The sequence below is a fragment of the Solea senegalensis genome, linkage group LG3, assembly GCF_019176455.1.
Source record: "Solea senegalensis isolate Sse05_10M linkage group LG3, IFAPA_SoseM_1, whole genome shotgun sequence".
Classification (NCBI taxonomy): domain Eukaryota; kingdom Metazoa; phylum Chordata; class Actinopteri; order Pleuronectiformes; family Soleidae; genus Solea; species Solea senegalensis.
The window spans coordinates 31453645-31469797 of record NC_058023.1 but is presented as its reverse complement, the minus strand read 5'-3'; the positions used below and the strand labels follow the sequence as shown (position 1 = coordinate 31469797).

Below are 16153 nucleotides of genomic sequence, written 5' to 3'. Positions count from 1 at the left end.
GTCAGCGCTGACGTATTAAACTCCACTCATATAAAGTGAGGTTTTTTTTGACTGTTCTGGTTCAAAAACAGTCGAAATAAATAAATGGAACGGACCCTGAGCAGCAGAGATGTGAGGCTTTTAAAGGTGTTAATGATCGTTTCAGGGTTTAATAAAGAGGCTGTTGTTCAGTATGTGTGTGTGTGTGTGTGTGTGTGTGTGTGTGTGTGTGTGTGTGTGTGTGTGTGTGTGTGTGTGTGTGGTGGCAGCCCGTCATTGTGCCCTGGAAAGAAAAATCTTAATGCTGGTCACAGGTTTGTCGTCACTCACCTATCATCTGACACACACACACACACACACACACACACACACACACACACATGCACAGTCACCACTGGAATCTAAAAATAAAAGGGTGTGTCTGCTTCTGTGTGTGTGTGTGTGAGCACACAAAGCGTATATTCTTCTCCGTCGGTCGGTCCACTGAGACCAGTGCCAGCAGTGACCTCACCCAGTCTGGACGTCACCCACACACACACACACACACATACAGAGCTGAAACCGGTGTGTAAGAAGCAGTGACATCTAGTGGTGAGACGGCAGACTTCCTTCCACTCTCGCTCTCTCTCTGAACTACGGTGGCCCTCACGGATCAGAAAGGATGTTGAGCTCAGCTGGTGAGGTTTCCACGGATACCAAGCTTTTGAAAGTAGTCCTTTTATGTGGGCGGAGCCAACTCGTCGTTACAAGATGGCAAACTTTTTGTTTAACTCACGGCCTCTGACTGCGGTACGTCATGACTGTGTGTGTGTGTGTGTGTGTTGATTTACGGCTGAAGTCAAACCTCACACCACACTGTGGCGCTCTCACTCGTCAAAGATTCACCACAACGCGGAGACATCCCAGCAATGCTGTAACACACACAAACACACACACACACAGAGGAATGTGATGTGTTTCTGTGGGATGTTTGGTCCGGTCTTGTTTTGGAGTTGCTCTTTAGGATAGGAGGACGTTGCCGCGGCGACTCGGCAGCTGTCGTTCATCGGATCCATTTTATTCTGAAGGTAATCTGACTGTTGTTGTTGTTGTTGTTGTTGTTGTGCTGCAGATGGAGGACGGGGGGAAAGCGGCGGCCTGTCAGAAGCTGAGAGTGGGCGACGAGCTGATCAACATCAACGGCTCAGTGCTGTACGGCAGCAGACAGGAGGCGCTCATCCTCATCAAGGGCTCGTACAGGATCCTGAAGCTCACAGTGAGGAGGTACGTGACCTTTGACCTGCAGCATACGCACGCCCCGGGCCTGTACTGGGTCATTTCTGTCACACTTTTATTTTGAAATGATCGGAGATGTCGTATTATTTCCACGCGTTTTTCTTTATATTTAATAACTTTGTAACGACTGTGGATCCTTTCCCTGCATCATATATCTGTATATTAATGATAACAATAATAATAATAAACATAGGATAAGCTCTTTGATGCTGGTTTTCATCAGAGGAGGTTCTAGTTCTGGTTCTGGTTCTGGTGAGGTCAGTTTAGTTGATATTTGTCATTATTGTCCTTTCCTTGACTCTGGTGTGAAGCAGTTTCTCACTCGGTCTCTGACACTTTTCACACAGCTGTCACGCGCACACACACATACGCACACGCATGCACGCGCGCGCGCACACACACACACACACACACGCACGCTCAGTGTACAGTAGAAATGTAAATTGGTTAAATCCACTGTGTCTCAGTGTCTGGTTTATACAAAGAGTCTGACTGTGTACAGGGACTTTCCCAACTCTGTGTGTGTGCGTGTGTGCGTGTGTGTGTGTGTGTGTGCGTGTGTGTGCGTGCGTGTAACTGCATCATTAACCATAAGTGCGTCCAACATGATTTAAACCATGATTTAAATCATGTTTCCTGTGACACCGACAGCGTCTCATTTGTGCCGAGTCATTTATTAATAATACTAATAATAATTATACTACTAATAATACTAATAACAATGATAATACTAATACCAATGATACTACTACTACTACTACTAATAATAATAATAATACTAATCAGTTGTTTATTTAAAGGTGCAGAGTTTATTTAAACTCATCATGATGATTATGATTTAAATCACAAAGATGCAGCTCCCCCTTGTGGCTCTTGAGAACATTTCACTATGACTGTATGTTGTGTATATATGTATGTGTATATATATATATATACATACATATATATAAATAAACATATATATAGATAAATATCCTCTGTTGAGCAGGTTTTGTAGATGTTTTGTGTTCGTTAAAATCCTTTTAAAGGTGCATTTTCATCTCTTTTGATCTCGTTCACTCTTCATCAGTGACCGACGCCATCATTTTTTCCCAGTATATTTCTGTAAAGGAAAGAATGTCAGGGATGTTTTGTTGGTTCGACCTGGAAATGTTCCCTCTATACTACTTCCTGTTTTCACAGAGCTTTTGTTAGATGCCACTGTACTCAGTGTGTGTGTGTGTGTGTCTCCGTGGTGGACGCAGGAGGACATTCTTTGTCTTTGGCATCATTTCCTGCGCTTCTCAAACGTCCTGTTCGCTTTAATGCGTTGGCAGAAATGTGTGTTTGTGTTAAAAGATGCAAAAAAACCCCGAACAAAAGAGCAAACGTGTTTATTTTCAGCGACTCACGCAGAAGGAAACTCTTCATCTTATTGTGTTTATTTGTAATTATGCGTAAAGGAACGCTTTGTGATTCTGAGGCTTTTTCAGCCGCCAGATAAAGAATGAAACTTGACTTGATGGTTTTTGTCTCAAACAGCAGCAGAAACATGAGATAAAAAGATGATTAGAGGCTAAACACCACCCTTTCATCCACACTCACCCTTTCATCTCTGTTACACACGGAGCAAACGTTTATTTTAGCCGAAGTCTGGACAAGCATGAGGACGATGACGACATGAAAGAGTGGAAACAAAGACACAAAGAGCTACATTACATTACATTACATTACATTACATTACATGTTACATTACATTACATTACATTACATGTAACTTTACATGTCATTACATTAGGTTACATTACATGTCACATTACATTACATGTTACTTTACATGTCATTACATGTCATTACATTATGTTACATTACATGTCATTTAGCAGACACTTTTATCCAAAGTGACTCACAATAAGTGCGAGCTGAGGTTTGAGTTTTAGACGACTATTGTTTTTTATGAAAGTGAGCTCATTCACTCATTAATTCATTCTCTTATTCACTTATTCATTCATTTTCTCATTCAATCATTCTCTAATACACTCATTCCCTCATTCACTTATTCTCTCATTCTCTTATACACTCATTCTCTCAAATACTCATTCACTAATTCACTCATTCTCTCATTCATTCTCATTCACTCATTCTCACATTCTCTCGTTCATTGGTTCTCTCATTCTCGTTCACTCATTCATTCACTCATTCACCCATTCTTTCATTCAGTCATTCTCTCATACACCCATTCTCTCATTCATTCATTCTCTCATTCTCGTTCACTAATTCACCCATGCTCTCATTTGTTCATTCTCTCATTCATTGATTATCTCATTCTCATTCACTCATTCTCTCATTCATTGATATTCTCATTCACTCATTCTCTCATTCTCTTATACACCCATTCTCTCATTCACTCATTCCCCTATACATTCATTCATTCATTCATTCATTCACTCACTCATTCGTTCACTCTCATTCCCTATTCATGTTAACCCATGTTTGTAAAGGTGTATTTTTGCTCATAATGAACTCCACAGTGTAGCAAAGGCAGCTTTTGTAGAAAAACAAGATTTTTCCTTAGTTTTGTGGATTTTTCGAGCTAAACGTTAGATGTAGAGATGATGAGTGTTTTGTTGTTTCAAATACAGTGACATGAAACAGTCCAGTCACATGAAATCACACTCAGATGAACACATGAAGTGGTTTTCACTGTGTCACTGACCGTGTTTGTGTTTGATGGATCAACATTTGTCTCATTGTTTGTTTCTGCTTATTCGTAACATTCGTTACATTCACTTTATCTTCATCCTCACAGTCTGTCAGGCAGCGCTCTCACACACACACACAGACACACACACAGACACACACATCCCGGTGTTTAGATTGTTGTACCACCAGGTCTCTGGAGACCTGGGTCAAGACTAAAGACTCTGCTGCCAAGAACCATGAAACACAATAGTTTGTCTTCATCACCGCAGCTGAACATGAACAATAGACATTCCTGACATTCTTCAAGACACACACACACACATGCAGACACACACATAGACACACAAAGCCTCTGGCTCTGATTAAAACTGTGACTGTTAATAATTTGTGTTGTGACGCAGTTTTGTGCGACGCATTGATCACAAACAGAAGCAGAAAGAAAAAAAAGAGAGAAAACGAGCCGCTTCTTCACATTAGTTTGTCAACACACGCAGTGTCATACACACACACACACACACACACACACACACACTCACAAGAGCTGAAAAACAGAAGCAGAGAAAACTTTCACTTTAAAAACCTGTGTGATAACATCATAGCACTGAACTGAAACGATATGTAATCACGTTGCTGTGCGTGTGTGTGTGTCTGTGCATGTCTGTGCGTGTGTGTGTGTCTGTGTGTCCACTCTGCGTGTGGTCGTCCACACTGTCTGTGTCTCCTCTGGCCTGGTTTTTATTAACTGGTCCATTAAACTGCAACTGTGATACATGACTCTGTGTCTGACACACACACACACACACACACACACACACACACACACACATCAGTTGTGTAACAGGAAAAGAAACATTTATTGTCGTTGTGTGAAATCAGCTCTGTTAAAAAAAAAAAAGAGAGGATATTGTCTTTAACCCTGTAACCTCACACACCCTGATTATATTATATTATATTGTATTATAATATATTACATTATATTATATTAGAAGCGACTGTCAACTAATCGATTAATCCGTTTTTTTGTATTGCGTAAAACAAGTTTCTCTGATTCTTCAGCTTCTTAAAAGTGAATATTTTTCTGCTTTCCATAGTTCTCGTTCTGACCTCTGACCTCTGACCTTGAATCTCTCCTCTTGCTCTCTGATTGGCCGATCAACACTCACACAAACATCGACGACAACAACAATAAATCCTCGTCATTTCTGCCACGTGTTTGGTTTTTAAAAAAGAAGAATCTCGCACACACACACACAAGGTCTGACTGAACCTTACCTTCTCTGACCTCTATGACCTCTGACCTCTGTGACCTTCCATCAGGATTAGAAAAGATCAGTTTACTCTGAAACACTGATGGATTTACAGTGAAGACATAAAAGTCTCTGTGGGTTTGATTTGTAGATGAGCTATCACACACACACACGCACACGTACACACACACATACACACATACACACACACACACACACACACACACACACACACACACACACACACAGACACACACAGACAGAGCATTGTGCTGCAGAGGCTAAAGTGGACTAACCCTTCCTGCCATCTGACCACTCTCACTGTACTGATTAACTGGTATGCACTAAGTGTGTGTGTGTGTGTGTGTGTGCACGTGTGCGTGCGCACGTGTGCATACGTGTGTGTGTGTGTTTGTGTCAGTAGTCACTACCTTTGTATGTGTGTGTGTCTTAGCAGAAAACAAGAGTCTATGAGAGAAGAAATTCATAATTAAGACATATGAGGGCAAATAAAACACATGCATGCTCGCGCTCTCTCTCTCTCTCTCTCACACACTCTCTCCCTCGCTCTCTCTCAGACACACACACACACACTTACACACACACTCATATGTCCTAATTACAGTGGAACACAAAGGCTCAGTGGGACAAGGTGAGGTTGTTTAGGATTTCTAACAGTTAACCTTTCACCTTTGTCAAGGGAACACAGGGAATGTGAGGAATCTGCACGCACACGCGCACACACACACACACACACACACACACACACACACACACACACACACACACACACACACGCACACACACAGTCTGCAGGAAATCCTTTGAAGTTCACTCAGACACTGATGTGATTAAGTGTTAAACTTCTACACACATAATGACACACACTCGCAGACACACACACACACACACACCAGTCTGTGTAATCTGTAGTTCAGATGAAAACATCTCTGTGAATTATGTTGACATTTAAAAACACTTTGTGCAGATTTGGGTCATTGTGTCAGAATGTGAACGTGTTAAAACAAGCGAGCGTGACCTTTGACCCAGACGCTGCTGCACCTTAACTGTGGACTCTTCTAATTCATTTTATATTTTATTTGAATGAAGCTACAGTGACCAGCTTCTGTACAGTGTTTTAACATCTGTAGTTTGTCTCCCTGTCTGTGTCTCTGACTGTGTCTCTCTCTGTGTCTCTGTCTGTGTCTCTCTGTGTCTCTCGTCCATCACCTCCTCTCTTTGTTTTCCTCTTGTCCTCCTGCTGATCCTCCCATCCTCTCTTTCTTTCTCCTTCTTTCACCACATTTTGGGTTTCTTTTTTCAGCCATAGTGAAAAACTCCCCGAGTCTGTCCAACACACACACACACACACACACACACACACACACACACACACACACACTCTCTCTCTCTCTCTCTCTCTCTCTGTCTCTGCACACACACACACACAGTGGACAAGGAAGTACCTCTGTACCCCCCTCCTCCCCCTCACACACACCCTTTCAAACAATAACAGCATGGAATTCTGGGTATTATTTTAGCAGCCGTCCACCTCTTTATCTGCTCCACACAAACTTCCTCTCTCACTGACTCACACGTCCTGTCTGAGGGGGGAGAGAGAGAGCGAGAGAGCGAGCTATGTTTTGTCTTCTGCTCAGAGGAGCGAGGGTGGAGGAGGAGGAGGAGGAGGAGGAGGAGAGGAAAAAGAAGGAGAGAGTGGACACTTGGTTTTTCTCCTCCTGGTCAGAACCTGTTTGTTTCTCCTTCACGTTCAACATCAGAGTCTCAGGCATTTTTTTAGTGGACTTTAAGAAGAAACTTATGACTTTAAGAAGAAACTTATGACTTTAAGAAGAAAATTTCGACTTTAAGAAAGAACTTATGACTTTAAGAAGAAACTTATCACTTTAAGAAGAAACTTATCACTTTAAGACACTAACAAAAATTTTAAGAAGAAACTTACGACTTTAAGAAGAAAATTACGACTTTAAGAAGGAACTAACAACAACTTTAAGAAGGAACTAACAACAACTTTAAGAAGAAAATTTCAACGATTTTAAGAAGAAACGTACGACTTTAAGAAGAAACGTACGACTTTAAGAAGGAACTTACGACTTTAACAAGACACTTACGAATTTAAGAAGAAAATTACAACAATTTTAAGAAGAAATTTACGCCTTTTAGAGGAAACTTACAACTTTAAGAAGAAAATTACGACTTTAAGTTAGTTATTTTCCAGACGTTGGTTCTTCTTCAGTGAGGACGTAGAGACAGACGTTGGTTCTTCAGTGAGGACGTAGAGACAGACGTTGGTTCTTCAGACGTTGGTTCTTCAGTGAGGACATAGACAGATGTTAGTTCTTCTTCAGTGAGGACATAGAGACAGACTTTAGTTCTTCTTCAGTGAGGACATAGAGACAGACGTTGGTTCTTCAGACGTTGGTTCTTCAGTGAGGACGTAGAGACAGACATTGGTTCTTCTTCGGTTAGAGACAGACGTTGGTTCCTTCAGTGAGGACGTAGAGACAGACGTTGGTTCTTCAGACGTTGGTTCTTCAGTTCGTTTCAGTGAGGACATAGAGACAGACGTTGGTTCTTCTTCAGTGAGGACATAGAGAAAGACGTTGGTTCTTCTTCAGTGAGGACATAGAGAAAGACGTTGGTTCTTCTTCAGTGAGGACATAGAGACAGACGTTGGAGTCATGAAGGATGAAGCTGGGAGCTGACCTGGGATCAGTGGGATGTTCAGTAGACGCTTCAGTCACTGTGTGGTAGGTTAAAGAATGTGAAACTGCAGGATTTTGTTTAAATGAAATGTTATTGTTGAGGAAACATGTGGAGTCTTTGTGGACAGACACAAGTGTCTCTTTCATTTTCTCAGGGTGGAGCTTCTTTGATCACATGATGCTCTTTGTCACACCCTGATATTACAGCTCATTTTAAACTCCTTTCCTTTTATTTTTACTCCTTTAATCAAACACTTTCTTTTCTTTCTACACTTTCTGAGGAACATCTGTGCATCTGATGTCTCTACTGTCTCCTGACAAAATCGTCACATCTTCATCATTTCTTCTCTGTCTTTCATTCATCTGCTCCTCTTTTCATTCATTCATTCATTCATTCATTCATTCATCCATCATTCATTTATAAACCTGGCAGCTTGTTGAGGTGACACTGAGTAACAACATCCCAGTTACAATAGTAACAGTTACAGTAACAACAGTTATAGTAACTACAGTTATAGTAACTACAGTTACAGTAACTACAGTTACAGTAACAACAGAGTAACAATAGTTACAGTAACAACAATAACAGTTACATTAACAACAGAGTAACAATAGTTTCAGTAACAACAATAACAGTTACATTAACAACAGAGTAACAACAATAACAGTAACAACAGTTACGTTAACAACAGAGTAACAACAGTTACAGTAACAACAATAACAGTAACAACAGTTACTGTAAGACTTATTGTAACTCCACTCTGTGATAAAATCCTGCTGTAGATGAATAAAAAGAAACGTAAGTGAACTCAAAGATGACCAGAATATCGTGAGAAATATTAAAAATAAATCTACTCAGGACAATAGAGCACTTATTGAAGCAGATGTTCTTGCTTTTCACGTTTCTATGATCACTCTTTTTGTGTCAAACCATCGCTGGTTCTTCCTCAGGCTTCGTCTCAATGTTCTTGGAAAAACAGCCATGGTCCTGTGGTTTGGACCAGCCTTTCCTCTTCTCCCCCGCGTGGCTTCTGCTTCACAAAGACACATTTTATTCCTGTCTTTATCGTAGTTTCCATCCCCTTCACTGGAACTTTTATGTGGCTTTGTTTTGATTTTCTCACTAAATGTGATGTTTTTTTATAGGTGTAATAATAGTGTTTTACACACACACACACAAACTTTCTCAGAGGATAATTTAAGGACTTTGTCAGCAGTGGAACGATCAGCGGCTCAGATTAAAACCCTTCTCATGGAGCCAGAACCAGGAAACATGAGTGTTTATTTTGGCGAAGTTTCTGCTTCTCCTGCTTTTATCATAAACAATCAAAGTTACAAATGTTTCTGTCGTCAGCAGCAGCAGCAGCAGCAGCAGCAGCAGCAGCAGCAGCCAGGATCCACATTCCTGCTCTAAAAATGAACCTCCACATGTTTTTACTACTCAACTTTCCTGGTTTTCATGTTTCAAAGCCGTCAAATCACAGTCAATAGAAACAAGCAAACAAGCAAACTTTATTTTCCAACCTAAAGACTTTCCTCATCGTTTCATTATCTGACATTTTGTCTTGATCGGTTTCTGTTGATTATTTCCTCCAGACGTTTGCTTCGTAAAAAAAGCCACTCCTGCTGAAGCTGAAGCTGATTAATAAACTGTGGTGAATTTAGACATCGATTCATTGACTGTCTAACGATTTGTTTGTCTCTTGTCTCCGCAGACGGAACGTTCCTCTCATCCGTCCTCACTCCTGGCACCTGGCAAAGCTGTCCGACCTTCCTCTTCCCCCCCCTCCTCCCCCGTCTCCTCCTCCCTGCCTCCCCTCCGCCGACTCCCCTCCTCTTCCTCCTCCACCTCCTCCTCTTCTTCCTCCTCAGCCTGCCATGCAGCTCCACCCCGCTCCTTACACGTTACCCTGGCACACGAACGACAACAGGTGAGGTCTAAAAAACTAGAAAATGTTCACATTTAAGAAGCTGAAAAATCACAAAAACTAGAAAATATTCACATTTAAGAAGCTGAAAAATCACAAAAACTAGAAAATACATTTAGCTGAAAATATTCACATTTAAGAAGCTGAAAAATCACAAAACTAGAAAATATTACATTTAGAAGCTGAAAATCACAGAAACTAGAAAATATTCACATTTAAGAAGCTGAAAAATCACAAAAACTAGAACATATTCACATTTAAGCTGAAAAATCACAAAAAGAAAATATTCACATTTAAGCTGAAAAATCACAAAAACTAGAAAATATTCACATTTAAGAAGCTGAAAATCACAAAAAGAAAACATTCACATTTCAAAAACTAGAAAATATTCACATTTAAGAAGCTGAAAAATCACAGAAACTAGAAAATATTCACATTTAAGAAGCTGAAAAATCACAGAAACTAGAAAATATTTACATTTTAGAAGCTGAAAAATCACAGAAACTAGAAAATATTCACATTTAAGAAGCTGAAAAATCACAGAAAGTAGAACATATTCACATTTGTTCATTCAAATATCCACGATCACATTGCGCGAGGATGGACGGTGATATTTATCACCATATCGATATTTTGTCGACGTTTTCGCTCGTCGGCCGATCATTAGTGGAAATAGAGGTGGAACAATTTCACACGTTCATGTTACACGGTGACGTCAGCGCGGACTCACCTCGTCACCGGGAAAAAACTCACAATCCTCAGGAAGTAGGTGACATCACCAGGAAGTGACATCATCTCATTCATGTCATTCATGTAAACCCACGCAGGAAGTGCAGTGTTATTTTAGGATTCTGTCTAAAACACACACACACACACACACACAGATGTACCTGACCTTTGACCTCCTGTTGTCAGGTTAAACACAGAGAGGTCATGAAGGGTCGCAGATGTTTGTGTTTCACTGTGATGACATCATTAAAATGAGTTCACATTTATTCATCCATTCATTTACACTGTTACTTTCACAAGTGTGTGTGTGTGTGTGTGACTGTCGTTTCCTGTCCAGCTTCTCTCTCTGTCTTCTATTGTGTTTTTTCATTAATTCACTTGTTCATTTATCCATTCATGGCTTCACTTCACTTTTTCTCAGGCTGACAGAATCATGACACACACACACACACACTAATGTCACGGTTTAAATCTTTCCCAGTCTTAGATGATCACACGTTTGACAGAAAACATGGAGTGTGTGCGTGTGTGTGTGTTTGTGCGTGTGTGTGTGTGTGTGCGCGTCTCTGTCTGTCTATGTGTGTGTGTGTCTGCTCTGCGTTTGCCGCGGTCATAATTCAACACCGATGTAATTAGATGTCATTTCATGTTGGAGTCGTGAAGTTAACTCGATTATTTGATGGGAATCAGAAGAAAAACCAAATGTGAAACAAGTCAGTTTGTGCAGAAACAGATGTGGAGAACGAGTCGACGTGATTTAGAACAGGTGAGCGCGAGCATGAAGACACACAGGCTTCAAACATGAGCACAAATCATGCTTTTATACCGGCACTTAGTGGTGAAATCAAAGTTAAAAACATCCTTGTGTTGAATGTTTTTCTGCTAACCACAGTAACAAAGTCTGTCATTCACCACTTTGACCAACGAGTGTGAAAAATATTTTTATTTCCTAATATTTCCATCTGCTTTAAATAGTCCAGTCTTTGTTTTTCTTCTGTGGTTTCTCTAAGAAGTCGCTCTCGTTGGGGAAATTCCTCTCTCTTCAGTTGTAATTCTTGGATGATTTCATTATTTCTTTTTTTTGAAAGTGGAGAAAACAGACGGCGAAGAACAAGGACGCTGATGTCCGTCATAGTTTCTTCTGTTGTCTGTGACGTGATGTTCCTCGTACAGGTCGTAAAAAAGCATCGAAAGGTTTTTAGCTGTGGTGTAAAATCCACTTTTATAATTTAAGAAGCTGAAAAATCAAAGAAATTAGAAAATATTCACATTTAAGAAGCTGAAAAATCAGAGAAAGTAGAAAATAATCACATTTAAGAAGGTGAAAAATCACAAAAACTAGAAAATATTCACATTTAAGAAGCTGAAAATCACAGAAAGTAGAAAATAATCACATTTAAGAAGCTGAAAAATCACAAAAACTAGAAAATATTCACATTTAAGAAGCTGAAAAATCACAGAAAGTAGAAAATGATCACATTTAAGAAGCTGAAAAATCACAGAATGTAGAAAATAATCACATTTAAGAAGCTGAAAAATCACAAAAACTAGAAAATAATCACATTTAAGAAGCTGACAAATCACAAAAACTGGAAAATATTCACATTTAAGAAGCTGAAAAATCACAGAACGTAGAAAATATTCACATTTAAAAAGCTGAAAATCAGAGAAAATAGAAAATATCCACGTTTAATAATGAAGAAATTAACGTTTCCTCTTCTCTCTGCAGTGACTTGTCCATGCAGTGGCCTCAGATGTCCAGACCTTACTCCTCCACTGACCGCAGCAGCTCACTGGGCTCCATGGAGAGCTTGGACACGCCCATACCCACCGCTCAGCCATACTCCGACTCCCACAATTCACCTGTGGACCCCGCCCTCTTCAACAACAAGAGAGACTCCGCCTACAGCTCCTTCTCCGCCAGCTCGAACACATCGGATTACGCCGCAGTGCCTCTCAGACCAGAGGAAACCTGCTCCATGGAGAACCTGCTCCAGAGTCTGGGACCAGACCCCGGTGCTGATTTCTCCTCCACCGCCAGGACGTCCTGCGTTGAAGCTCCAGAAGAAGCACAGCTGAATGCCCACAAGTCCAGGTCTCTGACCAGGCCGAGGCCGAGGCCCGTGGAGGTCAAAGAGCGTCCGTCATCCTGCTGTTACGAGTCAGAGCGAAGAGGAGGAAACTCTGAGACCGTCAGAGGTGAAGAAGGAGGACCAGAGGATAGAAAAATGAATCCTCCTCAACCTCCAACCAGGAAGGAGAGTTTCAGAGCAACGCAGTGTCGTGACCACACGGCTAGCAAACGCTGCACTCCAACTGAAATCTCCACTGATTCTTCTTACTGTGATGAAAACCAGTCCGTAGATGTTGAATCGGGAACTCACAACGGTGACCGTGCGGGGAAGTTCAGAGAAGACGCATTAGATTCTCACTTCATGCAAAGACAGACTGAAGAAACGACACGGATCAGATGTGAAACTAGTTCTGAGAAAGGCTACACTTCAGATGTAAACTCAGATCCTCTTCCTGATCCGGTCCCCGTCACCTCCTCCAATCCAGAGTCCTCATCGGCAGGATCTTCTGCCTCCTCCGCGGCTCTGCACCGACACAGTGCTCCTGAGAAACTCCTCGCTACACAACTTCAGTTATTACAGTTTGACAACGCAAACACCTCTGATGCCTCCAGCGGTCAGTCCTTCCATCCCTCACACCAGACCGCAGGAGAAGAACCCGATGTCTCTCAGAACCAACTCCATCCCCCGTCAAACAAATGGGACAGCAGCCGCTGCTCCACTCCAGGATCCGTCTTCTTGGAAGGAGATCGTGATGATGGTGAGTTCAGTCGCAGGCTGGTGGAGAAGGTTGTAAACGGTGGCTCTCTCTCACCGGTTCAGCATCTTCATCCTTGGGGTCGTTCTGTGAGCGTACCAGAGGAACCCAGTGGATCCTCGGCTCAGGAGAAGCTGAGCTCCGACCAGATGCTGGACAGCGATTTTCAGCCTCTGAGTTCTGCTGCCAGCGTGGACACATTAGTGGATGAGCAGAGAGCGGCAGACAGAAGGAGAGGTGGAGAGTATGATGTAGAAGGAGAGACAGCGGTGAAGAAGTCGAATTCGTCAAGGAATCACCGGAGGAACCGTCGACGCAGCGAGCGATTCGCCACCAACCTTCGCAACGAGATCCAGAGAAAAAAGGCTCAGCTTCAGAGGAACCGAGGCCCAGGAGATTTGCTCTGCAGTGGAGAGACTGTTCAGGAGGAAGAGGGTCCAGATCTTCATGAAGACCTGGCAGAACCAGACATGTCTGTCCAGGACAGAAGCACCAATGTGGCATTGACTTCACCTGAGATCCTCCAGGATGACAGAACCACAGAACCCGTTGAGAGTTCAAAGCCCGATTTCATCCAGGATTCCTCACAAACTGAACAACAACCAAGAACCTTCTCTCAGAACAACAACGTGTCCAGGTCTGTTCAGATTCTGGATCCAGGTTTACCCAACTTTGGTGTGGGCATCAGAGTGATTGAAGAACCTGCTCCTGCAGGTAAAGCTCGCCGTTGGCGCTGGACGCCTGAACATAAACTGCAACCAGAACCAGAACGGCAGAGTCGAGCCTCTGGTGAGCGGGTGTTAGGAGTCACTGGGTCACGACATGGAGTTTGTACCTTCACCACCTCCTCCTCCTCCTCATCCTCCTACAGTCGCTCCTCCTCATGTTCTCGCGTGGAGGAGAACGACATCCTTCCATTTGCAGATAGAATGAAGTTCTTTGAAGAGACGAGCAAAGGAAGGTCTGGACCAAACGTTCCAGGTTTGTCGAGTCGTCAGCCGAAGAAACCAGAAACCAGAAACCCTCCTGAGAACCAGGACCCAATACAAAGGAGATACTCCTACCAGGGAGGACCACAGGAAAACTACCTGCTCCCAGACAGTCTGGAGGTCAGAAGACAATCCGTGTCCACCAGCAGAGAGAGGAGGAGACAAGAGGAGAGGGAACGAGAGAGGGAGGAGAGGCTGAGGGAACGAGAGAGGGAGGAGAGGCTGAGGGAGCGAGAGAGGGAGGAGAGGCTGAGGGAGAGAGGGAGGAGAGGCTGAGAGCGAGAGAGGGAGTTAGAACTGGAGAGGGTGAGGCTCATGGAGAGGGAGCGAGAGGAGAGGGTGAGGCAGTGGGAAAGAGAGAGGGAGAGAGAGGGAGAGCTTCAGAGAGAAAGAGAGATGGATCGGCTCAGGAAAGAACGAGAGGAACATCTCGAACAAGGAGAAGATCCTCGTCAGGAGTTTCATCGCGAGTTCCCACACAGAGAAAACCTCCAGAACCTCCTCCACCTCCAGCCTCAGATGTTCTCCCAGAACCAGGACCCGAGGTCGGCGTTTCACCGCGTCAGTGGTGTTTCTGTGGAGCAGGTTCTGCAGCAGAGAACCATCAGCAGGAGCTCCACGCCCACTGAGGTGAGTTTACGTTAATGATCTGAAGCTTTTTCACTGAGAGGCGGAGCTTAACTTTAAAATCCTGCTTTACTTTTGAGTTCATATTTGACTTTTCTCTTTTTGTCAAACAACTTTGACTTGACGTTGTATCATAATAATCCTGTAGGACAGAACAAAGTCACCTTCAAATCCCCCGAAATAAAATAAAAAGATATTTTAACGTCTGGTTTTAAAACCAGCTGCAGTTTAACAACAAAACACAGCAGAGATGATTCCGAGTGAAAAAAATAAACTCTGTGGTTTTAATCTGAGCACAAACAACCACAGAGACTGAAAATCCTCTTAAACCAGAACCAGAGAGACAGAAATCCAAGTCCAGGTCCTGGTCCAAGTCGGCCCCTGTGGTTGAACGGTTGTGTTTAAAGTCTGAACTTGTGTTTGGAAACAACAGCGATGATAATAACAGGTTTCATTTATTTAAATAACCTCCACGCTGAACTTTGACCTGTCGGTGACCTTTTCATCAAACATCTCTGTTGGCCTCAGAGAACGATTCAGTGACACGGAACAAATCTGTGTCACTACATAGACCAGAATCCTTCGTGTCTTTGTGTTTGTTCCTGAGACGAGGACAAAAACCCGAGGTCTGATGTTTGTTGGACATCTTTAACTTTGTAAATATAAAAGTGAGGTTTAAATCAACAACACGGAGAAGCAACGACTCAGTCGTCCAGGTCTTAGTCAGAGGTTCAGATGTGGACGACTGGACGAGATGTTTCACCTTAAATCCAGATATTCAGTATTCGGTCCCTGATCCACTTTCAGGTGGTTAGTTTTACCTGAGGTCAGGGTCGTCAGGGTCATAACCTGAGAGACTCCCTCCACCGTCTTCATCATCATCATCATCATCATCAAGTCACTTCCTGTCAGCAGGATGAAGAAACAGTCACTTCCTGTCAGAATCATTCACTAAACAGCTGTGAATCTCTCCCACAGACGTTTCCCACCAGGAAACAGGAAACGCCCAAACTCAACAGGAACTACAGTCTGACTGAGAGGTAAGACACTTCCTGTCACCACACACACACACGCAGAAAAAGTTGAATTATTCCTTTAATATTAAATTTGCATCTTCCTCCTCCTCCTCTTCGTCGTCGAAG

The 16153-nt window shown here is 42.5% G+C and overlaps 1 protein-coding gene across 1 annotated transcript in view; it reads left to right on the top strand.

Moving 5' to 3' along the window:
* shroom4 (shroom family member 4) overlaps positions 1-16153 on the top strand; it is a 28085-nt gene that overhangs the window by 7930 nt on the left and 4002 nt on the right. The window contains 4 exon segments of the mRNA XM_044020943.1: positions 1091-1242; positions 9625-9840; positions 12296-15014; positions 15990-16051. Of these exon segments, the coding sequence (XP_043876878.1) occupies positions 1091-1242; positions 9625-9840; positions 12296-15014; positions 15990-16051 (3149 nt within the window).